The sequence below is a fragment of the Hemibagrus wyckioides genome, linkage group LG27 (assembly GCF_019097595.1).
Source record: "Hemibagrus wyckioides isolate EC202008001 linkage group LG27, SWU_Hwy_1.0, whole genome shotgun sequence".
NCBI classification, from domain to species: Eukaryota; Metazoa; Chordata; class Actinopteri; order Siluriformes; family Bagridae; genus Hemibagrus; species Hemibagrus wyckioides.
Window position 1 is genome coordinate 7,024,347 of NC_080736.1, and position 27,987 is coordinate 7,052,333.

At 38.0% G+C, this 27,987-nt stretch overlaps 1 protein-coding gene across 3 annotated transcripts; it reads right to left on the reverse strand.

Moving 5' to 3' along the window:
• Positions 1-159: 159 nt before the first annotated feature.
• On the reverse strand, positions 160-27,987 carry ano5b (anoctamin 5b). Of its 3 annotated transcripts, XM_058381559.1 has the most exons (21): positions 27,693-27,987; positions 21,205-21,249; positions 17,753-17,814; positions 11,257-11,364; positions 10,001-10,069; positions 9,613-9,897; positions 9,415-9,534; positions 9,202-9,317; positions 8,382-8,516; positions 8,051-8,156; positions 7,602-7,662; positions 7,016-7,167; positions 6,411-6,485; positions 6,064-6,292; positions 4,759-4,937; positions 4,304-4,401; positions 3,636-3,766; positions 3,230-3,435; positions 2,531-2,733; positions 2,021-2,126; positions 160-1,933 (listed from the first exon to the last, which is right to left on the reverse strand). In XM_058381559.1, exons 1-21 carry the CDS (start codon positions 27,766-27,768, stop codon positions 1,697-1,699), a joined length of 2,799 nt encoding a protein of 932 aa, XP_058237542.1. In that variant the 5' UTR covers positions 27,769-27,987; the 3' UTR covers positions 160-1,696. The 3 variants fall into 3 exon arrangements, with proteins under 3 accessions (XP_058237542.1, XP_058237543.1, XP_058237544.1); XM_058381560.1 differs by lacking the exon at positions 21,205-21,249 and having other exon boundaries at positions 27,693-27,986; XM_058381561.1 differs by lacking the exons at positions 17,753-17,814; positions 21,205-21,249; positions 27,693-27,987 and adding an exon at positions 13,920-14,066.

Below are 27,987 nucleotides of genomic sequence, written 5' to 3' on the forward strand. Positions count from 1 at the left end.
CACACACCAGCCTGACCTTCCCAAGATGTACACTCCCTTCTCTAAATTAAATTGACATTTAGTGTGGAATAGTACATTTCTTTATATTTCTATGCAAGTTACCCATCAGCAACAATACAAATCTTCAAAATAAATAAAAAACGATATAATACCAACAACTGCAGGTATATGCAAAGACAGTTTAATATCACACACATACTTTTAACAAAATTATGTAGCCAATAAATAACATTAATGGAAGTGCTACACAATTGTATAGCATTGTGATAAGAAATGTAACAGTATATCGCTCAACAGCCCAAAGCCTCTTTAATTCCGCAGAAGATCTTAGTGTCTCCGAAGCTTATGACTTGAACTTGAACTGCCAAGAACACAAACAAAACGTATACATGATTAGATGCGAGACAAGGAGACATGAAATGGCTCTAATGTTCAAAACACCTCTGAATTTGGGTGTTCATTGCTTCCGTTTATACTAGAGTCTATCAAGGTTTTTCTCTTTTTCATTTTTGTTTAGGATTAAACATAGCACTTAGCTTTTTTTCCTTCATGTTTCAAAGCATTACATGTAATAAAGAGTGTGGCAATTAAGAATGAAACCTGTATATTCTCAGTTTCTGGAACACTAAAATAAATCCTGTACTCTCAAAAAAAAAAAGCATTTTTAGCTCTTTGGATCAGTGTATATATATGAACTTTAGTATTTCTATATAAGGGTAGATATCTCACTATCTATCTTTATGTACATCTTCAAATACTTTGTAGTGCAACATTTTCACTCCAGTTTACTAAAGAACTCTTTAGTAAAAATCAGGCTCCTGTCAGAAAATGGTTAATGTGTTCATTAAATATTTAGTGTAACCCTGTATATTTCTCCTCTGTGTGAACAGATTTGGCAGTTAAATGAACTGATTAATGTAAATGTTGTACATATTGCACCATTTGATCCACAACTCTAACCACGAACACATACTGTAGGACATTGTGTTAAGAAAGAAGACTAACAATCCATAAGAGAGTGTAAACTTTGTGCAGAGAACATGACAGACTCCACCTGTGGTTATTACAGCATAAGTGTTTGGAATTAAGATCTTAAAGACACGCAGTGTAGTTTTACAAATGATGAGCCAGCAGAACTCTGCATCTGAACAGAGGGACCAATTAAGAAACTAAAGAAAATAAAAACCATACAGTGCAACACACCCGGGCAGTTGCATCTGATAAAAGGAAAGAGGAGAATAATATCTAATGAAACAGAATACAAGCTTATGTGTCCCTAAAGGAATTCTTCAATGATCATATAAACATACTAAAGTTCACATTTTACATGCCATTGTTTTACAAGGCAAAAATTGAACAGAGAGTGAGTTCAGAGCACTGTCCAAATCATGAAATCTGCCAAACATCATGCCCATAACTGCAGTCACAAATACTGACAGAGCACTGCATGCTAAAGCAGACAAGAGTCAGAGTGCACTGCAAATGAGGATAAAATACGGACAGCAGAGGAGCCTCAAGATCTAGGCATGGCTTCATCTTCCTCTTTATAACAGAAAGTGAGTTTATCTGGGTTCCAAGAGAGACAAGGCTACAGGCAGGTTAGTTCTTTGATTACACATGCAGTACAGCATGGTCTGGTGTTGATCATACTCCAGATACTCATGACTGGCTGGAACACCTTCAGGGTCCTGCAGGCTTAGATACATTCAGACAGGACTTCAATCTTGTCTGGAGGGAGCAGTGAGCAGCTCTCTGTAGTGTGAGAGAAGTCTGTGGTCTGACTCTGGCTGAGCTGCATTGTGATCTTCTTTACATCGTAGTCGTGCAGGTACTCCTGTACCATGTAGCGCTCATGCTTCACGCGGTCTTTAACGTCTGATGGCACGTCTGGGATCAGCCACGCCACAAAGAACTTCACCACGAACACCACATGCTAGTGGGAGGCACAAAAATTGTTTCACATTTATATATTCAGTATGCACATAATTTAAAAAAAAAAACAACACCTTGCTGTCCTCACCTCCATGATGATGATAAAGGCCATCTTGGCTGCAAGAATATGCCAGAACTGCATGGTTTGTGAGTACTCCCTCGGGTGGCCTGGTGGATAGCGATAGTCTCGATATCTGTAACATTTCCGAAACAACCAAAAAGATGTTAAGATCTTAAGCACAGTGATTGAATTCCAACCAGATCCTACAAACAGTTCCCAGTGATATGAAATGGTCCTAAATGAAATACTACCATTATATGTCCAAAAAAAGTATTCAGGTACTGACACGAGCAGGTGGTGTAGCGGCATACACTACTTTTAGTAAGGCAGTTTGCAAATTAAGACACACCTGTTGAGTCTTCTGGTTTTCTTTTTTTAATATTACAAATACAGCCTACTGCCAGCACCACAGAGAGTTATTTCAATGTATGTAGTCACAGAACATAAATACAGCAGTTGCATTTGGCTTAAATGGAACCTTTTGGTTTGAGAATCTAATCAGAGCTTTTATACATGATCACAGACCCAGCCACATACCTGCATGTTGTTATGATGGACTCATTGAACCAGGGGGGGTTCTCCTCACTATCTGGCTTGTTTTTTGGGTGGAGCTTGGAGATTTCATACACTGAAAGGCTGTCGTTAATGTAGCCTCTCATAGTGGTCTGATTACCAGGGTGGTGGGCATACAGAAAGGCTAGACGAGGGATCATGTCAGAGGTAAATGCCATGATGAAGGCCTGGGATGACAAATAGTGCACAACAAATGTTAAAATAAAGAAAGGATTATTTTTCCAACTGTCTATCCACCTTTCTGTCTATTAGTATATGGCGACAAACACATCTACTTTACTAGGACCAACTTTAACCCCACTGTTAATGTTCACACTTCAGAATTCACACTTCACATTATTTTTCATCATGATGAAAAATGTGATCTCAATGATCATGGCATATCTGACTATGCCAGACGAACCGGTTTATTTGTAGCTACTAATATGCGTCTCCTTAGGTAGAACATGCAAATTAAAAAACAAATACAAACTTCGTTGATCTAATGATTTAACCATAATAATGTAGCTGGAAGTCATTTGTTTTCAGTGTGGTGAGAGATGGTCGCAGGTTTCAGATTGGCAGAGATTATGTTAGAATATGTTTTAGGCTTTTTCTGACCTTAGTAGGAGAATATACACACACATTTCACATCATAAAAGACCCTTGACCTTTGCTACTCACATTTGTGACAACAGATAAAATAGCCACCACATTAAGGATCTCCTGCCAGGCGCCGATGTTGCGTGCCTTGGCCGCTACAGGCCTGCGGAACTGTGTGGTGAACTTCCATGCATCCACCCGCACCTCCAGGATGTTGTTAAACAGAGCGAGAAGCGGAGCAAGTGGAAATGAAGCCACAAATAATGTGATGAAACCAAACTGGATCACTGTATGAAAAATAAATAAATAAAAAATAAAACAAACAGTAACATTAGATTATGCACATTACAACACGCTCAGACAAAAATCATGGGCTGCTTGAGGGTGAATTAGATATGATAAAACAGTGTAGCTTTATATTTACAAGTTTTCTAGTTACAATAATATCAGAGAGGTATTTAAAGACAAAATATGAGTGAAACCACACCCATTTCTAGGTACTCGTAGAAGAGACCAAACTGGCCAAAGGTTTGTAAGCCATGGTCCTGCTCCCATCGGCTGCACCGACTCTCTGGATGGTTTCGACCTTTCCTGTTGATCCACCAGTTCTTCAGTAACCTGAATTCACAGACACAGTTTAGATCACATATTGTATAATTCCCTTTAAGAAATACAATGTGAAAGATTACTGTATTAATTCCTATTGACCTACTGAGCATACAGTGCCCTACATGGGTTTGAAAATGTGGTCAGCCTTTTAGGTTTTTAATAAGTACAAGAAATTTGAGATGGCCATTATTTATTGTGCATAAGACAATGATCATGTGCACCTTCTCAAGTGACATAAATCCATAGTGTTGTACTAATAATGCTCTCTGTGTCTGTGTCTCTATAAGAGTATTGGCTAATTAATATTTTAAATTTATTAGAATACTAAAAAATAAAATAATAAAACTGTGATAGCCCTACAGTGTAGAATTACAAAAGCTTTAACCCCTTTAACTCCTGGGATCCAGGCGAATCCTGACTTTCTGTGTTTTTATTAGTTTCGTTGTAAGTACTAAATCATTTATATTAGTTAATAAATAATATGCATTAAAATGAATAACAAACTGGACTTGAATGTTGTTAGGCGTAGCTCATGAGGACACTCACGGTAGCAAAGCCTCCTGGATGTTTCCCACCAGTTGTTTCCCTGTCATGACAATCACTAGCTGAGTGGTGAGCTCTATCAGACAGCCCCCTGGAGCACACTGCAAAAGATCACATACTCAAATTACACATGCAGCTGTGTATACTCTGAAGCAGCGTACGCTTTGAAGCCGTCAGATCTGACAAATTAAGTAAATGTGAAACATACAGCAAAAGGTACGAAGATAGAAAATCATACATCAGGGGGAAAAAATTCATACTAAATACCAGATGGTACATGTACAACACACAGTGAATTCTGAGGGTTATAACTTTATATTTTTATATATTCTTGCTATTTTATTAGTATCTCATACATTATGGTTTAGTGATACATATAAAGGCATATAACAAAACAAAATAATTACATTTCATTGTTAAGATAATTGTGAAAACATCCAGAAGACAAACCAACTCACCTCCTCATTTCTCAGTTTACTCCACTCCCCAAACATGTAGGTGTAGTTGCCTGGGTATCCCACAAACTTGCCTTTAAAGAAGGCAACGTAGAAGCAGGAGGAGTAGTAGTTGACAAATTGGAACATGAACATCTTCATGGTCAGCTTATTCTCATATTCCAGATGTGTCTTGGGGATTTCTGTAGGCAAGGTCAAAAATTCGAAGGATAAATAAATAAATAAATAAAATACCGATAAAGGACATATGTTGCATCAAACTATACTACACTAGCCTACAGTTTTCATGCATGTTATACACTGATCAGCCATAACATTATGACTGCCTGCCTAATATTGTGTTGGTTCCCCTTTTGCTTTTATGAAAGGGTGTACATGATCTGCAGCAATGCTCAGGTAGGTGGTACATGACCACATGGATGGCAGAACCCAAGGTTGCCCAGCAGAACATTGCCCAAAGCATGTCACTGCCTCTGCCGGCATGCCTTCTTCCCATAATGCATCCTGGTGCCATGTGTTCCCCTGGTAAGGGACGCACATGCACCCAGAAATCCATGTCATATAAAAGAAAATATTCATCAGACTAGCCCACCTTCTTCCATTGCTCCGTGGTCTAGTTCTGATGCTCACGTGCCCATTGTTGGTGCTTTCGGCAGTGCACAGGGGTCAGCATGGGCACCCTGATTGCTCTGCAGCTATGCAGCCCCATACGCAACAAACTATGATGCACTGTGTATTCTGACACCTTTCTATCAGAACCAGCATTAACTACAGCAATCTGAGCAACAGTAGCTCGTCTGTTAGATCGGATCACATGGGCCAATCTTCACTCCCCACGTGCATCAATGAGCCCATGACCCTGTCGACGGTTCACCACTGTTCCTTCCTTGAGCCACTTTTGATAGATACTGACCACTGCAGACCGGGAACACCCCACAAGAGCTGCAGTTTTGGAGATGCTCTGATCCAGTCATCTAGCCATCACAATTTGGCCCTTGTCAAACTCGCTCAAATCCTTACGCTTGCCCAATTTTCCTGCTTCTAACACATCAACTTTGAGGACAAAATGTTCACTTGCTGCCTAATATATCCCACCCACTAACAGGTGCCATGATGAGGAGATCATCAGTGTTATTCACGGCACCTGTCAGTGTTCATAATGTTATGCCTGATCGGTGTATGCTACATCTGACTTTGGAGAAAAGAAGTCATGTTTGCACTATGGAATTGTGAAAGTGTTACATGATATTAATGAATATTGATTCATTTTCATTAACACTTGAAATTGAGACTAAAGCTTTGTCTCACCCATATCAGTAATCCGTATAGCCACGTACTCGTAGAGAAGGTTGAGGATGAGGATGATAACAAAATTGATACAAGATGCTGTAACTGAGGTGGCTAACTGTGGAGTAATAAGAGATCCCACAAGCTGGATTTTGCTTGTTGTGCTATCCTTCATGATGCTAGCAAAAGCAGCATAAACTGCTAACCTGTATGCAATCACTCCCATTATACAGGCCACAATCAGGAATGTCTGAAGAAGAAACAGAGGACAAGTTTAGTGGTCCAGTAAGGATTACATATAAGAATATCGTTTGATTATCATCGCGTTTTAAAGATATGGTGTGTTTCAAGCAAGCACAGTGACTCACCCAGAACAGAACTGTAGCTCCAGAGAAGCAGAAGCGAGCACACTTGCTAGTTAAAGGCAAATATGGCTCCATTTCCTGAGATGAATCAGAGGCTGTGTTATTATATCTATTTAAGCACTCTCAATGAGTACTCTCTAAGGTGTTAATATTGTAAAACCTAAACTAATAATTGGGATTTTAAAGGTCAGGCAAAGATATAGCAGAGTACAACAAAGGTTAGGTTAGGTGTATAATTTTTAACACCATTTTGGACATTCATGGTAGGAGCAAGGTTAAGATGTATAAATGAATACATGTGTAGATACTATTAGATATTAGATATTATTATTATTATTATTATTATTATTATTATTAATCATTATTATACATATACGAAAAGGTACACAGACATAAAACAGGCCAACAAATAAAATACATATTTTTAAAAGTAAAAAAGTCACAGTAAGCAAGGTAAATATCTATATGGATCTTTGGGATTCGAATTCTAAACCTCTTTCTGGTGTTCTCAAAAATCTTCAGCAAATGATAGAAAAGAAAAAAAAGGTTCTCTTAAATGACAGAGTGAATTGATAGTGCACATTGATGACCACACTATTTTCAAGCACCTGTGTGACACGATTTGGACGGCGGCTGGTGCACTTCAACTCAAACTCGGGTCTGATCTGAAGCTGCTGCTGCTCCTCTTCAAAATCCACTAAATCCCACTCGTACTCCAGCCTCGCCTGCCTCCGCTTCCATAATTCCAGAAATAGAGTTACTGTAGGAGAGCAAAAGAGTAAAAGAAAAAGACAAGACAAAAAGAAAGAATAAATGTGAGTAAAGGACAGGTGAACTCAAATCTATAGTTTATTTCCATTTGGCTACACAGCAAATGTGGCTGCAGACGTACGTGAAGATTTTCTTATTACTGGGAGGGAAATCGCTCTGGGACCGCCGATTAACATTTCTATTATGCATCATTTACAAAGATCCACTGTGCATGCACTGCCTTAAAATGAAGCAATTACTAAAATTCTTTTAGCCACCCCATGTTGACAAATTAATCAGATAAATAGTTATCAAATTGTCTCTGCTCCATCCAACCCATTTATGTATTTCTACCCCATGAGACCAGTCTGGTGTTCTCAGACAGTATGTAATGTTTTTACACCTGTAGGTGGCAGTGTTTGCATGTGGTGAGAACAAACTTACCCCAAATTCCCATGAAAATGGCAAAGAACACTGTTCCTTCATTGTCAAACAGATGGGATTGCTAAAGAAAGAAAAGCATAGCTGGGATTAAAAAAAATCTTAATCAAAGCACCTAACTATTCAAAAAATAAGTAAGACTATTACATAAGCTGTATTTGTATAAATCATTGAAACTTGTGACAACAAATTATTTGTAAATGCAATTGAATTTATTTATTTGTGAAATTAATTTGAAAAATTGACCTAAAGGATTCCATATTATCCTCCTGTCTTGGAGACTGATGTGATTTTTGCACTCCTTTTACAAATTTGACCTAATATATATCATCAGAATTAGGCAATCAATTCAAGTTCAAGGGTGTCTGTAAACAAATACACTTTAAAAACCTCATAATTCTGTGGGACCTATAAACATAGATGGATAATAACTGGGCAGTGAGCTAACTTACCCATGATGACAAACACGTTGAGTTGAGTTTCCAGTAGGTGCACTTCTTATCACACAGAGGACACATGACAATGGTTCCACCGATATTGGGGTCACAGATCTCTTTACTGAATAATTAATAAAAAGGCCAAAACATACAGGTCAATTAATAAGCCGCAAATTCTAACTAAACTAGAAATACCTAAATCACAAACTGAGATTTTCTACATCGACGACAGACAGCATTTGCTTATGCACAACCCGAATGGTGTATTCATGTTTATTAATGATTAGAGTTCAAATGTATAAAATGCAAGTGAACCTTTTGTGTACTTATACAGTAGCATCCTAACCTTGTTATGTTATCGTCATAGCTGAGTAAACCGTAGACAAAGCAGATGACACCCATGACAGCAGCAAAGAACAGCATCTCTGTGTAGAAGCCCAGCCAAGCAAAGTAGATGCCAATCTTCTCACCATAGTATTTCCTGTTAAAAGGCAAACAGGAAGCAACACTACACGTTAACATACAAAGTGCAAAGTATAAACTGCATTTTGAGGTGACAGTACACCACCCAGGAATCAACACTTACGGCTTACTCAGTTTTATGTAAGTTAAGATACAAGCATTTTTCTAACATCTACAAGGCTCAAACGACATCACATGGTTTTAGTGATAAGTTAAATAGATTGCATATGAATGCTTGCTGTATGTGATAATGACAGTGTGTAAATGTGTCTTGCCTTGCCCCATTCACTCACTATTGTAACCACTTGTTTTATTGTCAGTGTGGTTTTTCTGTAAAGTGGTAAATTAAGTAATAAGACTTTAGTGAATTCTGTGGTCTGTGTCCAATACGCCTGCAATTGTGGCACCAGCTGTTGTGTTTTATTTAGCGAATTGCACCATGTTTTTAAGATGACACATACAGCTAATTGCTATGCATTACTACCCAGTTGAGGTGTCTGGAATTGTTATTTAATTACGTAAATAGATGAATTTAAATGCAATTGTCCATCTAAACCATGTATTTTAATTCTGATTCTCATTAATTGTACTGTACAATTCCTACATGTCACAATATTCAAGATTCAATCATGGACATTTCATTATGTTCATTTCCCATATTTTGGCTTGCATTTGTGTTTCTCACACTTTCAAGATTTTCTCACCTGATGAGGTTGAGAGGTTGCTCTTTATAAAAGCAGAGAAACCGAGCCCAGTACTTATACAGGTGAAATCTCTCACTCTCACATTGTGCATCCTTTGATCTCTTCCAATAGCGGCACTAAAAAGCAAACAGAATTAATGGACCTTCAGCAAAGCAAATCTCAAATCTGTAAAAAGAAATGAATAATATATAAAGAAGTCCCTTTTGGTCTTACATCATGGAGCGGGTAGGCAGATGTGTAGGTGCCATTGCTCAGGAGTCTCTTAATTCCAGTTTTTTCTCTATCTACTCGATCCTTGTTGTAGTATGGACATCGTGTAAGCATATAATAGACCTGAAAGAACGATAGAGAAAAAAAATTACACTAACTGGTAACAAAATGAGCACTTAAATGTATGCCTTGATAACGTACAATTCTGTTGCGGGTGGAAGGTGGGAAGAAGGTCGCCCTGTCCTCAATCAGGAAGAAGTCGACTTTGTTCTTGTTAAAGGGTGCCGTGAAGTAATCAGGCTCGGGTTTCATGATGTTCCTGGGAAGACGGATGGGCTGTGTGAGCCAAGCCAGTGAGATTTCCCGTCCTTTCGGGATGTCCGTCTTCTTAAATGGCACCTTGATCTTTAGCACCTCTGCGTAGGTGGCCAAGACTTCCCATGGCGCGTGAATTTTCAGATAGTATGTCTTATGGTCATCCGAGTCCTTCAGAAAGGCAGTGAAAAGAAAATGAGGAATACAGTACTTTTTTCCTTTCTGGGTTGTTTAACTCCTTGACCTCTAGGTGCATTTCAGATCAGAAACTCACCATTTTATCCTCTGTCTCCAGCTCCAGACCTGCCTTCTCAAGGTTGGCTTCAAACTCTCTTCTCCTATCCTAAAAAACAGAAGACAAAGACACATGAACATACACATAAAAATATGTATTACTAAAACTGTCTACACAGCAGCATAACATGATCTGATGTCTCACAGTGCCAAAGGCCCTGAATTCAAGTCTAACCTTGGATTACTGTCTGTGAAGAGTTTTGCATTTGGCCATGTGGGATTCCACTGTGTTCTCTGATCCTCCCACTTCCATAAATATGCTGGTAGGTAGACCAACTACACTAAGTTGTTGCTAGATGTAAATGAGTGTGTGTGTGTGGTGCCCTGCCATGGACTGGCATTTCATGCAGGGTGAATTCCCTCTTTGCACTCATTGTTCCCAGGATAAGCTCTGGCTTCAACGCAACCCTGACCAATATAAAGTGCTTACTGAAAATGAATGAGCATAGAGGTCAGGCTTTGCATTATTACAAAAAAATCCCACTTGCTCAAAGAATGCTCAAAGCAGCTGTTGTTTAGCTTTTTGGCTGTTCTTAGTGAACAAAAATTTCATATTCTTCTCCTTTCTAAGAATACATATCAACATATGCATTTACCATCTGATGATTTAATAGCCTGCTCTATAAGCAGAGGAGCCTCTATATAATAAAATAAAATAAAGAAATAATAAAACCTGTTTTATTGCCTCAATGTGTCATGCTATTAAAATCAAATTCATTGTCACATTAGGCATGAGGAACGTGGGTTTAAAAAATGTAACTGTGTTGTAATACATAACAAAAAAATACTGTAAAGGTGAGACAAGACAAGATTTATTGATGAGCAACAAGCCCAGTTCAGCTGGTGCATGTGACTTTAGGAGGATTAAAATATACTACAACCTTTTTTAGTAAAACTGAAATGAAATAAAACATCTCAGGAACACAGAAATGTACAAGACTGGAATAGAAACTGGCTAATTAGGTGGCTTTTGTAATCCTTCCTTGCGTCATTTTTCACACTGTGCAATCACTGCAACTCTGTTAATCACGTGCTGGCTGGTGGAAGTTTCTCAAGAATCAGTATCGCACTATATGCGCTCAATCATAGGTTTTGAACTCCCACACCATTTTAGGAGTCGTGATCCTTTACTGGGTCTACTAGAGTACTAAAGTGAAATATGCTGACAACGAATCAGTCAAAATTAGAATACTTCTCAGAGTATCATCAAATCTGTGAGAATAAAAGCTTACATACCGCTTTCTTGTCTCCATCTTTGTCGTCAGTGTAGGACAGGACAAAATCGATACGTCGTATGCCATCTCTGAAATACACCGAGTCACCGTTCTGCAGCAGCTTATTAATCTGAAAGGGAAGAATGGATAAAATAAAAAAAAGAGTGGTCAAAGAGAAGCACAAGCAATTGAGTCACACATTTTACAAATATTGCAACATCACATGGGGTTCTCTCAACCCTGAACTATTAACTGGTAAGATATTTATATGAATTGCAAATCTACAGCAAAACTATAAAAGTACACTATATTGCCAAGAGTTTTGGGACACCCCTCCAATTCATCGAATTCCGGTGTTGTTTTTCTGCGGTTGGGCTTGGCCCCTTAGTTCCAATGAAAGGAACTCTTAATGCTTCAGCATTAAATGGAATGGTCAAAAATTCGCATAAACACACTCCTAAACCTTAAGGAACGCTTTCCCAGAAGAGTTGAAGCTGTTATAGCTGCAAAGGGCAGGCCAAATCCATATTACATTCATGTGCATGTAAAGGTAGATGTCCCAAAACCTTTGGCAATACAGTGTAAGTGTATTCATTAACATAGCTATAAAGCTTTCTTTGGATGACACCACTACATGAAGATAAACACACACAAGCGTATACTACATCCAAAAACAGTTCAGTTACCATTCATAAAAGGGTAAATAAACAGAAAAGTTCACCTATGAATACATATACACACTCTGCACACACACAATCGTGAGGATGGCATTTTCTTATCAGCTGTGCTAAACATAGCATTATTAGTAGAATAATACACAGTAAGTAGCTCTTGAGTACTAATGCTATCTCCTTCTGTTTCTGTCATCTGAAATCATGTGTTAAGTAGCTGGCCTTGTATTACTCAGCTTCCAAAGTATGGCATATTCAGCACACCTTTACCCAACCCAAATCTAGACACCACACATTCTCAAGTTTGCACTCTACCTATTGCACAACACTACAAAACCAAATGATTTTTGGTGATGCTTTTGCTCGTCAATTATTATGCAACTGTGCAGGCTGATCATTCACAAACGTCCATGCACGACCCTGTGTGTTACAGAAAGCGCAAATGAAGCAAGAGTTGTCACAGATTTTTTATAATGCATAGGAGCAAATACGTTACACTGGTTTTGTTTTGTTTTACTTATTTTATGTTTAAAATGTTAGAAATTGTTGGGAACGAACATGCATACTTTATCTGATTTTATACATTAAACATGCAGGAAAATTACTGTCCGTTTAGTTTAATACAAGATGTTTGATTTATTATATTATGTTATTCTTATAAGTGCTGTTAATGTTATTATTGCTGTTAGTTTTGCTGTAAGTGAGCAGGCTTATCGTTTGTTTTGTTATTGTTAAACGATGTTAATGTTCTTGATATACTACTGTTATTATAATTTGTCATTATTGAAGTTATTGTAGTCGTTGTTATTATTTCTAGTGGTGGTGATGTTGTTAGTAACTTATTTCAGTTCACATTCTCCTGTTGAGGGTCGCAGTGGGAGCACGGGGTATGAGGCAGGAATACCCCCTGGATGAAACTCTACAGAAACTCATTAACACTTAGGGGAAATGTTTTGGGGGAAAAAATCCACCAACTGGCATGTTTTTTAAGGTAAACCAGCTACAAGACAGAAACGCTACAAGCTAAACACCTCTCTGTTGTTTTCAGTGTTATTATTATTTGTTATCTGTTATTACTTTAATATTTTTCTCTGCCTGTGTTCCTGTTAGTGTTTTTGCTATTAGTTTTATCATTGTCGTTGTTGTTAGTTTAGCTGTTGTTAGCTTTGTCAAATATGGTTTAATGTTGTTTACTATGGGTCATTCATCAAACAGTGCCCTCATTCTGGACAAAAATTTTCCCCCATTGTGTAACTGAGGAAACAAGTAGTTTTACTTAAAGTTATAAACTAGTGGAATGGAGGGAATAATACAGTAATTAGGAAAGCAATATCCAAATGCAAACAGCCTCCATGACTTCATCACGGTAAAAGCCTTAGTCTTAGACTCCTAATTAAATGGGAGAAAGTAAATCCATATGAATTATTGCAGAGGGACACGCTGTGTCTGGGACTTGTTAGTGCGGAAGGACTCATTTGATATTATTTGATATTTGATATTAGCACACAATTGGTCTTCAAACAGCCATCAGTATGAGTTATGGCATGATATTGATTATTCTTGACTACAGCAAAGCTCCAGGAAAAAAACAGCATCAATTACTCAAAAATATAGAAGACTGACACCCCTAGAACTATCTGAAAATCTATATGCCCCATAAATCATTTAACTGCTAATAAACAAGACTATTTTAAATGATTCACATCAATTATAGGTCTAAATATACTGGCTAGTCATGCATACGCAATGAGGAGTCAGATTACTGTACTTGTGTTCGAGGTACAAGTCATTCCTCATCCACACACAAAAAACACACCCACACACGGTGGGTAAAAATGTTGTGACTAGAATGTTCCATACATTTTTTAAGCTACCACATGAGGCAGTACACAATACACTACAGTCATTGTTATTAACAGTATAGAAAATATGAAAGATTTGCCTAGCACACTAAATAAACCGCTACTTTTATAATGCTTATTCTATTTCCAATGTACATGTGCCCTGAGCATACCTCAATTTGAGTCTGCATATCACTTAGAAACAAGTCCTAGAGGTCCTGACGAATAAATATGGTAGATAGATACAGATCCAGAGGATTCATACTGCGTGCTGTATTTTCACGACTCACACTGAAAGCTGGCCTCACTCGTACCCTGTAGATAAGAGTTCAGCTAGTTTACACCCCCAGTATCCTGTGTTAAAGTGGCAGAACTTCCTGATATTCCATTTTTCATAACCCCAAGCTTGGAGCCTGGACATTGTCCTGGAAAAAAATGTATTTCCCAAAAAACTGAAACAGTCACTGTAATTCTTCATATACTGGAATTGCTATGAGCATGAAATCCTACCATCTGGTTTCTGCACTCTACAATTCATAATTATATGAGAGACAGCTGCATTTTGTAACAGTATCGGATATTTTTAGCTAGCCTATGGCACTCATACTTGAGCCAAACACGGACACACGGCAAGTCAAATACTTTTTGGAATTAAAATGCGTAGGCTGTGTGACCATTTGTAGCAACAGTTACCCTGAGAACAGCGGTCATATGAGGATAACTGGGACAATCGGGCTGTTCCTCTTATCTGCTCACAGCAAGGACAAGTTACAGTTTCAGAACAAAAAGTTCAGCTGTATACAAAAATAACTCCAAGACATTGTTCATGTATGACTTGATGAACTACACTACATTGTCCAAGTCATTGAATTCATGGTTTTTTTTTTTCAGGGGTTGGACTCGGCCCCTTAGTTCCAGTGAAACGAACTCTTAATGCTTTAGCATAACAAGACATTTTGGACAATAACATGCTCCAAACTTTGTGGGAACAGTTTGAGGATGGCCCCTTACTAGTTTAGTGCTTTAGTTCCTTACTGTTTATGTGCTGCTGTAGCAAGCACAAGGATGACCCCTTCCTGTCCCAACATGACTGCACACCAGTGCACAAATCAAGGTCCATAAAGAAATGGATGAGCGAGTTTTGTGTGGAGGAACTTCAATGGCCTGCACCTCAACCTGATAGAGCACCATAAAGCGGAGACTGTGAGCCAGGCCTTCTCATCCAACATCAGTGCCTGACCTCACAAATGCGCTTGTAGAGGAATGGTCAAACATTCCCATAAACACCTTGTAGAAAGCCTTCTCAGAAGAGTTGAAGCTGTTATAGCTGCAACGGGTGGACCAACTACATATTGCATTCATGTGCATGTAAAGGCAGACGCCCCAAAACCTTTGGCAATATAGTGTATATGATATCATGCATATGAAGTTTATTTCATTATATGATTTAACCTTCATAAACATTGTGATACTTTCCATCTGTAGTAATATCAAACAATACATAGTTTCATATAAAAGAGGGTCTCTATTTATAGAGATCAATGCTTTATGTGTCTCTTCACACTAACAAACAAAAATTATGTTTTTATATGTTGTTTGCAGGCTTGCACTATAAAACTTTTTAATATTTCTGATCTGATTTATACTGTAGTCACAACTAGGAAAATATGAGACCACCCCCTTTTTGGTTTCCTTTTTAAAAGGTCAAAGGAAGGCTAAATGCAAGCCGGAACTGAAGTTGCAAGAGTAGAGGTTTGGGGGAAAACAGATAAGCCATGTTGTATGGAATTCAACAAAGCCAGTTGTTTAGGTCATACCTCAATTCCCTAGAATTTCTTAGAATTTTTTTTACACTTTAAGACTAAACCCCATCACTTACATTATAGTACAAAGTTGCTATGTTTAAATTTGAGATCATGAACATTATGATCTCAATTATTATTATTATTATTATTATTATTATTATTATTATTATTATTATTATTATTCATTGACTATCAACAATGATTGACAATTCACATGTAATTAATCTGCTATAAATACTCAGTATATTAATTCTGATTATTAGTCAACAAGTCAACAATTTTTCATGTATAAACTTGAGCAGATCATACAATTATGCCAGAGATTAAACTTATAAATAAGAAAGCTGCTGGTGAAAACTGAGCACACCCATTTTATCGTAAGATTTGACTGTATCCAATTTTGCCTAATATGATTTAAAGGAAGTATGCATTCCTCTTTCTGGTATATGAAACCAACTAAAGCTGGTTCCCAGGATATACAGAAAAATAGTAGTTTGCTTTCAGTTTGTTGAGGGCGAACCTCTTAAAAGGGATACATCTTCAGTCTAATTGTGCTTCCTAGACTCAAATGGTATTCTGTTACATGCCAGTAATATGGATATTAAATCACCCAGATCTTATAGGCTGATGAGCTAGCTATATTTCCTATTAAAATGCTTTTTAATCTTGTAAGGCTGTTAAGTTACCACAGCGAGTGGATAATTCCTTTTCGAAGCAAAGCAAAGGTTGCCAAGAAACATCACCTAAAATCAAACCGTGATGCCCTGCCAAAAGTGAGGCGGAATCCCAAATGACTCCGCTGTTCTCTGACTAGGGAAGAATATAATAGCCTAACGTATAAAATATAACAGTATAATATATTAACAAGAGTATAATAAAAAGGCTTGAGAAAATGCTAACGGAATTGCAAGGGAGTTTCCTTTTTGCCTGCCTAGCATGAGGAAGAGAAAGTGCAACTGCAAATGGAAGGACTGCTATTATAATTTTCCTAATAGCACATAGCTAAATCAGCCCTGTTTGGGCATTGTAATTAAAATGCCATAGAGACATTTCATTTACATTTGAATGTTGAAGTGTAGAAAAATGCAAATGTAACTTAACTGCAACTGAACTTGAATTATGTCTCAATTATATCAAATTATTATCTTTGGGGTAATGCAACAACAAACACAATCATTTTCTAAGTAGTGTTTGAATTTCAGTAAAGTACAGAAAATAGCCCATATCAATATTTTCAATTGCCATTTCAATCAATTTTTAACCTTGGTTTCATGTTCATTCCTATTTTATACAACAAATGTGTGACACACGAAATCCATAATATTTACATAATTGATATTTGACGGTAGTATACACATCAAATAAACAAGCATTTTTAAAACTATACTTTTAGTGGTTCCTTTTATTTTAATAGGCTCACATGTACATTGTTAGAATTTGTGAAAACGTAATGTACCAAAACACGACCGCAACAATAACAGTGATCAATTTATCTGTAATATATGTGCACAGCACCTACATATTTTGCTTTTCAGTGTAGGCTGGTATTCTTAATTAGGTCAGACGAAAAGATATGCAAACTGCTTGTGCAAGCAATGAGACACTTTGCAAGTCAGCCTAAGTTCAAACATCTGACTCACAATGCTGCAGACTCAGAATCCTTAACAGAGTGAATGCTGAGTGATTTTGACTGGCACTGAACATTGAATAATCTCAAAAATAAATAAATAAATCTGTGTAGGTGAATTTTAATGAATAGGCAAACAATAAAAATGATATGAGAAGTCCAGATGTGTTTAACAGCATGTCCGTGGTGTGCATGTGTTGAATAGGGAAGCTTATCCAACCCTACCACAAATTTACACATAGAAACAAATTATTCCAGTCTACACCACCAACAGGCGGGCTACAGTCAGTAAGTGTGTACAGTACAACAGTAAGAGTATGATCTACATCAACAGCTATATTTGATAAAATGGCTAGTGAGTGTTTGTACAAGGTAGATGCAGCTCACTGTATATGGTAGAACTTGGAAAAAACAAAGAGAGACACAGAGAGAGAGAGAGACATCAGTTCCATCACTGAAGTCGGAAATTCAACAAAAACCTGTCCAAACCACAGTATTTAAAACAATATTTTCTTTTGTATATTTTTCTCCCAAAGCATATCCAGTACTCGGCTTGAAACGGATGTGCACTTACCTCCCGATGGCCTGGCAGTTGTGTCCCTTTGTCTGATGCGGAGAGTAGACTGCCATTATTGTCTGTGGATACACAACCAGTCCAATTATACAAAGCAGGAGAGTACAAACATAAACATAAGATGAATGAGAGAATGCTGAAACACCAGCTTGTGAACACTACAGAGCTTTTGGTGAATTATCTAAATTGCTCATTATACAGCAATGTAATGCGTAAACTTTACATGAGAGCTACACTGACTGAGAAATCCAGAAATGTACAATCAAGGTCCCATTAAGACAGACGGCGATCATAGACACATTAAGCTTTAACAAAGTTTATACAGTCTAACAAAGATTTTGTTGTTCTTCTTCTTCTGCTGCTCCCTGATCAGGGTCGCCTCAGCGGACCATCCAATACACATATTTGATTTGGCACAGCGTTTTCACTGGATGTCCTTCCTGACAGTCTAGTACAGGGAATTATTATAAATATCCTGACAGTCCAATATGGAAATTTATACATATCTCATCAAAAATACTGTCCGAAGCATTTCCGTGCGTCTCTACCTATGCACGGAATAACAAATGGAAAAGTAAAAAAACACTCATGAATTATTTATTCTTGTTGATCTAACTAAAACTGGAAGACGGGGTATGGAGCAAATTGATATCCTGGGTATGATTCAGAGGTCAAAGGTCAAATCTGAATTCCCTGAGGTCTGTGTTACAGGAATACACAGAAAAAAAATACAGGAAACACAAAAAATACATTTAAGTATTGTTAAAAATCAAACAGCAAGGCTTCTTAAACCTGTCAGCTTAGGAAATTTTCTAACAAAGAAAAAGAAAGACCTCCTCCTCTTCTGGTATCTCTCTGTCATAAGCACGTGAACTACTTGTAGCAATCTGTATCACTAATGCTGACAGTACAGACTTGAGAGAACGCTGATGGAATGACAGGACTTCCTGTGGGTTGTGCAGAGCACCACATACAGATACTTGCACAATGCAAACACCACAAACATTGATGAGTAATGATCCACCCCATACACTTACACAGAAGAGTGGTTCTGTAGAGCAAGAGGGAGTCAAGTGTATTGCACAACTGTAACATTTCGAAAAAGAAATCTATAATAGTTGTGTATGCATATATAGACTTCATGACTATGTACAATCAGCTGGAAAACTAATGACCAAAAAAGACCATAAGAAGAAAAAATGCTGAAATAGAATATAAATTGTATTGTCATTTTGTGTGTCTGATGCTAAAATATAAACTATATAGTAGTGCTGGGTGATTAATTCAACATTAATTCGGGTACACTCAATGAGCACTTCATTAGTAGCACTATACTAACACTAGGTAGGGCCTCCCTTTGCTCTGAATGGCAGTGACTCCACAAGATATTGGAAACATTCCACTGAGATTCTGGTTATTGTTGACATTTTTCATGTGCGCTGTAAAAACGCAAATCTCCCATCTATACCACAACCTAATGGCAATCTTTTAGATAAACTGGGATAGCCAGTCAAGATCAATGAACTCATCATCATGCTCATGAACCCAGACTGAAGAATTTTGCTTTGTGACATGGTGCATTATCATGCTGAAGGTAGCCATTAGAAGACCATAAATTGTGGCCATGAAGGGATGCACATGGTCAACAACAATACTCAGACAATCTGTGGTAATCATTAAAAAGGTTTGATTGATATTACTGAGCCTAAAGTGTGCTAGGAAAACATTCCCCACACCATTACATCACTCCACCTTGGAGTGTTGACACAAGGCAGACTGGGTCCATGGATTCATGCTGTTGCTGCCAAATTCTAAGCTTCCCTTGTGTGTGCCTCAGCAGAAATTGAGCTTTATCAGACCAGGCTGTGTGTTTCCAGTCTTTAACTGTCCAGTTTGAGGAAGCCTGTTCCCACTTGGCTGACAGAAGAGGAACCTGACATCGTCTTCTGCTGTAGCCCAACTGCCTCAGGGTTTGATGTGCTGTGCATTCTGAACTGCATGTCTGCTCAGACAAGACAAGAATTTTTATCCGAGTTACTGAGATCACATTTCTCCCCATTCTGATAGTTGATGTGAGCATAACCTAAAGCTGCTGGCCCATATTTGCTTGCTTTTATGCACTGCACTTCTGCCACGCGACTGGCTGATTAGATAATTACATGAATGGATCAGTATACAAGTGTTTCTAACAAAGTGCTCATAAATTATAAAACAGTATCACCACCATCTACAGCAAATAGTGCGTCAATGTTTTTTATTTGTTATTTGTTTTAGATGATACTGTTACTTAATCTTAATAAATAAAAATGTGCAATTTATTTACAATTCTATAATGTAAGAACAAAAGTCAAATTATTTGTACTTAAAAAAAATATATGGCCAAAAATATGTGGACACCTGACCTTCACATCCACATGTGGACTTCCCCCAAACAGCTGCCACAAATTTGGAAAACCCCAATTGTACAAAATGTCTTTGTATACTGTAGCATTACAAATCCCCTTTACACAAACTAAGCAGTCTAGTCCAAACCTGTTCCAGCAGGACAATGCCCCTGTGCACAAAGAGAGCTCCATTAACACAGGGGTTTGCCAAGGGTGTTGTAGAAGAACTCCTGTGTCCTGCACAGAGCCCTGACCTCAACCTTACTGAAAACATGATGAATTGGGACCAGGACCTCTCTAAAGCTCTTGTCTAATGGGTAGATCCCCACAAATCTAGTGGAAAGCTTTCCCCAGAAGAGTGGAGGTTATTATAACAGCAAATGAGGGACTAAATCTGGAATGGGATGTTCAAAAAGCACATATGGGTGTGATAGTCAGGTGTCCGTATACTTTTGGATAGCTATATAGTGTATGTACTGTGTTTTTCATGTTTTATATTTTTTATTGTTAAGGAAAGGTTAATTTGGAGATGTTTGAATGCCACTCTATTTCACATACTCTCCAGCAGTCATTATTTCATGCAGATAACACAGTGAGCCTTTAGAATGTGAAATAATTACACACACCAACACACTGTGAGGGAAACATGTCAGAACAATGTCAGAGTCCAGGCTATTGAGCAGGCCCCTCATTGAGTGGCGTGGGAGTAAATGAGAGAAAGGCCTTATCAGAACCTCACACACAGCCCACTCTGTATGTGATGGTAAAATGTGTTTCACAGTGTGTTGGCCCTCTTACATACAGAAAGCAGACACAAATATAGAACAGTGTGGCACAAACGCACATACTTGCCACTAACGCAAAAGAAGTTAGGTTCAAATGGAAATAAAGACAAGTTTAGTAAAACGAAAGACAGGTGTAAGAAGAGGGACTAAGCAAACAAGCCATGATTATGAGTGCTAAGCCCGAAAAGCCCCAGGCCTGGACTTGAAGCAGATATCAGTACACAGTAGAACAAAGCAGTGGGTGGACAGACTGATGTCACATGGAGACACACTCCGTCCATACCTGCGAGAAAGGTCTTCCTGTAACCTGTCAACACTGCAAAGCCATCTTAACCAGGGTGACACCAAGAAGTCAGAGTAGAGAAACGAGAAGAAACACTGTGAGATAAGAACATAGTAAAGCTTAAAAATGTTAGATAATCTACATCTCTGAAGCTCAATTTCTGTAAGCCATTTTGAAATGCAACTTTGTAATATGAGAGCTCTGGGTGACAGCCAGCAGGTTGCAGCTCTTGTCGTGGGTGTTGCTTTCTCCTAGGCCTAGTGATAATATTGCAGGTGATGAGTGCTGGGAAAAGGACACCTGCTATACCTGGTTACAGAATATTACCCTGACCTCACTGTGTGATAAATGAAAAGCTAATGCAATAAACACAGTCAAAAGGGTTTACAAATGAATTATTAAATTGTTGTGCATACATTTAAATATAAAATAGATCATCCTGTAGTTTGAGTAGAACATGAATGGATGGCATTATGTTGTACCATTTTAACGCTCTGAAGCAGTGACGGAAAACGTAACAAATGTCATCACTTTCATTGACGGTTTAAAGAGTCCAGTGTCAAGGTGCATGAAAGAGCTATATGATGGAGTACACAAACAATATGCAAATACGCCATGTTCCATGGCTGGGTTCCTTTCACTGGCTTCCTATATTTGTGCAAATATTTAAATTGTCATCACCTGCTTCCTACAGAGGTGCACCGGATATCCTGCTGAAAAAGAAAGTCTTATTTACTTATCAACCCACCCTCATGTCCAGACCCACCCTGATGCAGATAACAAAGCACTTAACTGCCAAATGCTGTAAATATATGTAAACGTATATGTAAATGTTTTCTTGAGAATTCTTGAGCAAGTATGTACTAAGGACACTGAGTTTTGTTGCCGTTTGATCGATTCCCAGAGAGCCGAAGAGCAAAAAACGAAAACTGGCTTCGCTCCAGGGTTTTGCAACTCCAAAACTATTTTACCTGAGGGGATCTCCGTTTCATATATAGCCCTCCTAGGCTGGTTTGGGTTTGTATTAATAAAACCACAGTTCTCCATAATCAGGCCTATATTATAATTGTACACCCAGATTAAACTCAATTAAGCAAATTCCTATTAAGCTAAAATCAAGTTACCAATGGGCCGCATATGAAGCACAGGCAAATTAGCATTCTTCTACAAGCACATTTAGGTACACTACGATGGTGTGTAACATTCAGAAGTTAGTGACAGAAATAAAATAACTGCTGTGTAAATATGCTTGCTTGATTTAACATGAGGTGACCTTGTTTAGACCTGTTCATGTTCCTGTCTTTATGAAACAGTCCCAGGAGGGAGTTGTTTGTATGTATATGATAAGGCGCCTTCCTATTTCTACGATTGTAGTAAGGAAGCACGCTGTTGTGTGTGGTTTTGTGTGCTGTCAGTAAATGAACATTCCGCTAAGTCAAAGTGCTATTTTTGGTTTCTGGTCCTGTCTGATTGACCTATCTGATGTGCTGGGTGGCGTGTAATTCTACAGGATGTGGCAATTCATTTACAGTATTGTAACAAGTGGGGAACACTAAAGCAGACAATATCATCCATCTCCTACAGTAGCTTGATATCAGTCGAATATAGTTAAGATTATCTTTTTCAGTAGGTTTGTAGACATGTCCAGACACATTACATCATTATACAGTCCCAGGGTTTAATCTTGTCCTTGGCCTCAGTTACTCAGTTAACGGTGGGAGTTTTGCACGTATTTTCAGTAATAATGGGGGTTACAGAAAAAAAAAAAATATTCCGGTAGGTTGATTGGCTACAATAAAACGTCCTTAGGTGTGAATGAGTGTGCTATTATGCTCATGGTGCCCTGTGATGAACTCGCATCCCATCCAAGGCCTATTCTCACCTTTGCGCCCAGTGTTCCAGGGATGGATGCACTGTGACTCTGATCAGGAAAAAAACATTTACTGTAGATGAATGATATTCAACAGGTTTCATGCGCTATTGTTTTTGTAGTACATTAATAAATCCAGAATGTTGGTAGTCATGCTCCAAAAACACTTATATTTTTATACAACCCTTGTGTGTAACCTTCCTACTTTCCAGCTGGCTACTAGAAGGAACATCAAAACTATAAAACAGAAAACTAGATTACGGAGTCTTGTTGCCGTAGCAACCCTGGCTCGTTTCCTCTCCCAGTCCCTTATGTGTTTGCTATTATATCAAAGGCTTATGCCAGAGGAAACAGCCCTAGGATGCAAGCTGTTTGCCCTGAATAGTTTTATTTGTGCTACATGAATAGGTTTGGCGAAATCTGATTTTTTTCATTAAAGCTTATTTCATTAAAGCTAGATTATGTAACTTGATTTGTTTCAAAGTAATATTCATATCATCTCGCACACATTTTACATGCAAGTGCAAGAGTTCAAAACCTCATTTTACAATATAATTGATGGATAGTAAAAATGTCATCAGTCTGGTATTACTGCTATATTAACAATACTTCATCCATCCAACAGGAGACTTGTGAACATCCACGATGATGGATGCCATGCAGCTTTAATTACCAAAATGGAATTACATTTAATATTACCATACGTCTTCCTTTTATCAAATAACTATATTCTAACGGATGAACAGACACCCACTCACTCATTTACACACTCTCTCTCTCTCTCTCTCTCTCTCTCTCATGCACACATCACTCACATACACTCTCATGCATGCACTCACACTCTCTCTCTCTTTCATACACCCCGAGACACTCTCACACAAAGCCACACACAATACAAGGTTTATGAATGTGAGCACTTCATGGTCTCCACAAGTTTAGTCCTGATTAGAGATTGGACAGATAAACAGAGGACACCACACTCACTCACTTCATTAAACACAAACACTTTAGGAAGATCCTTGTGGACCATTTAAAAGTGTGTTATGTTTATTGCCTGCATTCTGTTTAAACAAGCCCGGGCTAGTCATGCTTGTCTGGTTCAGCTCGATTGCTGTCAACTACACCGCATTTCTCATGTACCTGAGAGGTTAGAACTGGATCTGTCTTCTCTATCATACTGCTGAGAAAAAAATCCCTCTGTTCCTGCTCACTTGCAAGATATTTATCACTGAAATAGGAGTCCATGTTGCATATTGTAGAGTCGCCTGCATCATTTCAACAATGTGGCGGTCATATGAGCTCCAAAATACACACACCCTCACTACATTTTAGAAATGTGATATAAATTGTTTTCTCTATTAACTTTCCCAATGACGGTGCCTCTGGTATTAAATTGAGCTTCAGGCAAATATATTCTTGGAATTTAAATAAACAACTTAAGGTGGGAGAAAACCAGTGAAGCTGAAAGAAATGCACAGAAGCTTGCACAAACAGTAGCGATAAAGGCAATTTCATTTGATTTGATTTACTTACATTAATACAACAAATTCAGTTTAATTTAAAAGCACACAGAGAACTTAATTTATGCAGCATTTTTTAAGAAAGCAATCATGGCTTTTGGCCAAGTGTGTCTTGGATTTTTATTTGAAAATGTGTCTTGCATTTTATTATTAATCTTTAACATTCCAGATTAAATCACTCCAGCTCTGCTGAACAGGACAGAAAAATAATTGAGAATTGGCTGGGGTTTTCCTTCACCATGCACTTTTCACAAATGCTTCTTGTTTAAAAAAAAAACAGGGCTAACTGTGAGGAAGTAATATATCACAGAATGGCTTTAAGAGTAGACAGCAAATCACTTGACTCATTGACTTTATACAACAATTCGGATTCTGTTTGAAGCCATGGCCTATACTCTGCCAAGGCTATCTGTTATTTGATTATGTTGAAGGATCTGAAGGCTAGAAAAAAAATCTCTCTCTGCATACAGTGGAAAGGATATTAGCCATGACTAATGATGAGTGATTTGATAAGGGGGGTGTTGGACTATGTTTTGTCAGAAGTCACACCATGGTGGACTGAATCATCTATAAACTTACACACACACACACACACACACACACACACACACACTGAATAAAATGTTTGGTCACTAGATCTGACCAAAATATATTAAAAATAAAACACAATGGGGTGTGATGCTATAGGAAAGTAATCCATGATGAGGTGGTGTGATGCAGCCTGATGTGAAGCAGAGTTACCCAAAGTGGATGTTTCCTATAACAGCAGTTTTACTCCTCTTATACCCTAACGATTTGCCAACAATATAAATTTTTAATTTATGAATGAACATTATGCTTTTTAACCATGTATACTGACATTTAATGCTATGACCAGACAAGTCACTTATCACCTACACTTCTTTTCTCTCTCTTGAAGTTACTAAGAAAACAAAAAAATAAAATGCAGCTTTTCATATTACCAAGAAACCAGAAAGCACAATGTTCTCTGCCCTAACTGATTACACTATATTGCCAAAAGTTTTGGGATGTCTGCTTTTACATGCACATGAATGTAATATGGAGTTGGCCCACCCTTATGCAGCTATAAACACACTTTAGGAGTGTGTTTATGGGAATTTTTGACCATTCCTCTAGAAGCGCATTTGTGAGGTCAGGCACTGATGTTGGACGAGAAGGCCTGCTTACAGTCTCCACACTAATTCATCCCAAAGCTGTTCTATCAGGTTGAGGTCAGGACTCTGTGCAGGCCAGTCAAGTTCCTCCACACCAAATCTCGTTCCTCCACACCAAACTCGTTCCTCCACACCAAATCTTGTTCCTCCACACCAAACCCGTTCCTCCATACCAAACTCGCTCATCAACATGACTGGTTTGCAATCATGTTGGAACAGGAGCGGTCATCCCCAAACTGTTCCCACAAAGTTGGAAGCATGAAATTGTTCAAAATGTCTTGGTATGCTGAAGCTTTAAGAGTTCCTTTCACTGGAACTAAGGGGCCAAGTCCCAACCCCTGAAAAACAACACCCGAATTCAATGGTTTGGAGGGGTGTCCCAAAACTTTTGGCAATAGTGTATCTTCCCCTGGTGGAAAATTCAACAACTGGCTACTCCTTCCATAAATGATAAATAAATGTGTCCTTACATAAAGCTTTACCCTATCAGCATTTTTTTAAGCGTTTATTACACATATATTACATGAGGCCCATTCAAGTCAAATAGCTGTAACTTTCGAAATTATATCTCATTATCTAACAAGCTATCCCATCTGTTACAAATTAAAAACCGTTGGACCAATCAGATTTGATAACTGAATTCACTACAATATAAATAAAAATATATATCAAACATGATCTAGTCCAGTGTTTCAAGCTTCATCCTCAGTATTCTATCAGCACATCCAAGTTTTCAGGTTGCTTTTAATTTGAACGTCAAAACATTTTGAGGTTGATTCCCAAGGGAATGAAAATATTCCTTTACAGATGTTAACAATATCATAACAGTCACATTGCTCAAAATGGACCATGACCTCAGCTGCCTGGTCTGTCTCTGGTGATTCAGTTTCGGTTCCCTTCTGGGTTGGGGTAATGCGATCAAGAAAATTCTAAATTGAATTACATCTCCTGTAGAGGATCAATACAGCAGTGAACCTGCTGTGAGTCTGAGGTCAGTGAGTATAGATGACCTGTTTCCTACGTTTATGTGTGATCATATTTACAAACTGACTTTAACACACGCGACATTCTTTCTGAACATGTGTTGCAGCATTTCGGATACAAATACACTAGGATACAATACAATTTAACAAAGAAACGACTCTATTATTTAGTTATTTAAGCATTGACCCAACCTTCCCTATATAAAAGCCACTAACATAGGCTTATGGTATAGAAGTGATGACTTCCACACCCTTTGTAATGCACCAAGTCTCCTTAAAATACGCCTTCCATGTTCTTCTCAATATACGCAACTAATAAAATGCCAACCTCTGGAGTGTTGTAAACAATAATTAGTGCTCCCTTATGATAAGTAAAGACGTAAACGGATTGAATCTGGTCCGCTAACTAGTAAAGGCAGCTCTAGACAGATGCTGAATTACAAATCACTCCCACCTTCCTATATTTACGCACTATATAGGAATATAGGATAGGGGAAATAATTGCTTCACGTGCTGTTTAGTGCACTACGTGTCCAAAAGGGAGTCGCTTTGGGAGTCGGAACAAAATAGACTGTGGGAAACCGCTCCCGAGTGTAAACTTTCACGGTTGTTTCTGGTTTTCAACCTAGCAGACCACGCAGGCGGTTTTAGTACCACAAGATAAAGCACGCCTGTATACTAGAGATATATGTATACATGTAATTATATATATATATATATATATATATATATATATATATATATATATATATATATATATATATATATATACACGTTAAACTACCAATGTCGGCCTTCTTTTCTCTTCTAAAAGCACCAACGACTCTGTCTCACCTTTTCTGAAGTGACGGCAGCCGTGTAAAGATTAAATTGTTTCGAAATGAAATAAAAGAAAACTACTTTTGTATCTAGTCCGCAGTCAAAAGCTACAATGTGCTACCTTCCACATGAGCGTCCGCTTTGTTTGTCATCTCGAGAAGCGTGGCATCTTTCGTCTTTCCTGTTATCCGCTTCATCTTCACCCAAAAGAAAACACTTCGTCGCCTTTAGAGAACCGAGGGTTTTTTTTTTTTGTTTCCCTTTGCTGTTAAAGCGCCGGCAAGTTCATTTTTAACGAAAGTCCACTTTCCGTGAAGGAAATCCTCACTACCCCAGTTCATACATCCAATTCCTAAATCAGCGTCAGGGGCGAAGGTTGGGTCTGGAATCACTTCATGCGCTCTTCCCAAGTGAAC

Coding starts and splice junctions, on each gene's coding strand:
- ano5b (XM_058381559.1), bottom strand. CDS start 27,768: ATGAAGCGGATAACAGGAAAGACGAAAGATGCCACGCTTCTCGAGATG. Junction 21,250..27,692: donor AGCGGACGCTCATGTGGAAG/GTAGCACATTGT, acceptor ACCCTGGTTAAG/ATGGCTTTGCAGTGTTGACA. Junction 2,127..2,530: donor TCCATCATAACAACATGCAG/GTATGTGGCTGG, acceptor GAAATGTTACAG/ATATCGAGACTATCGCTATC.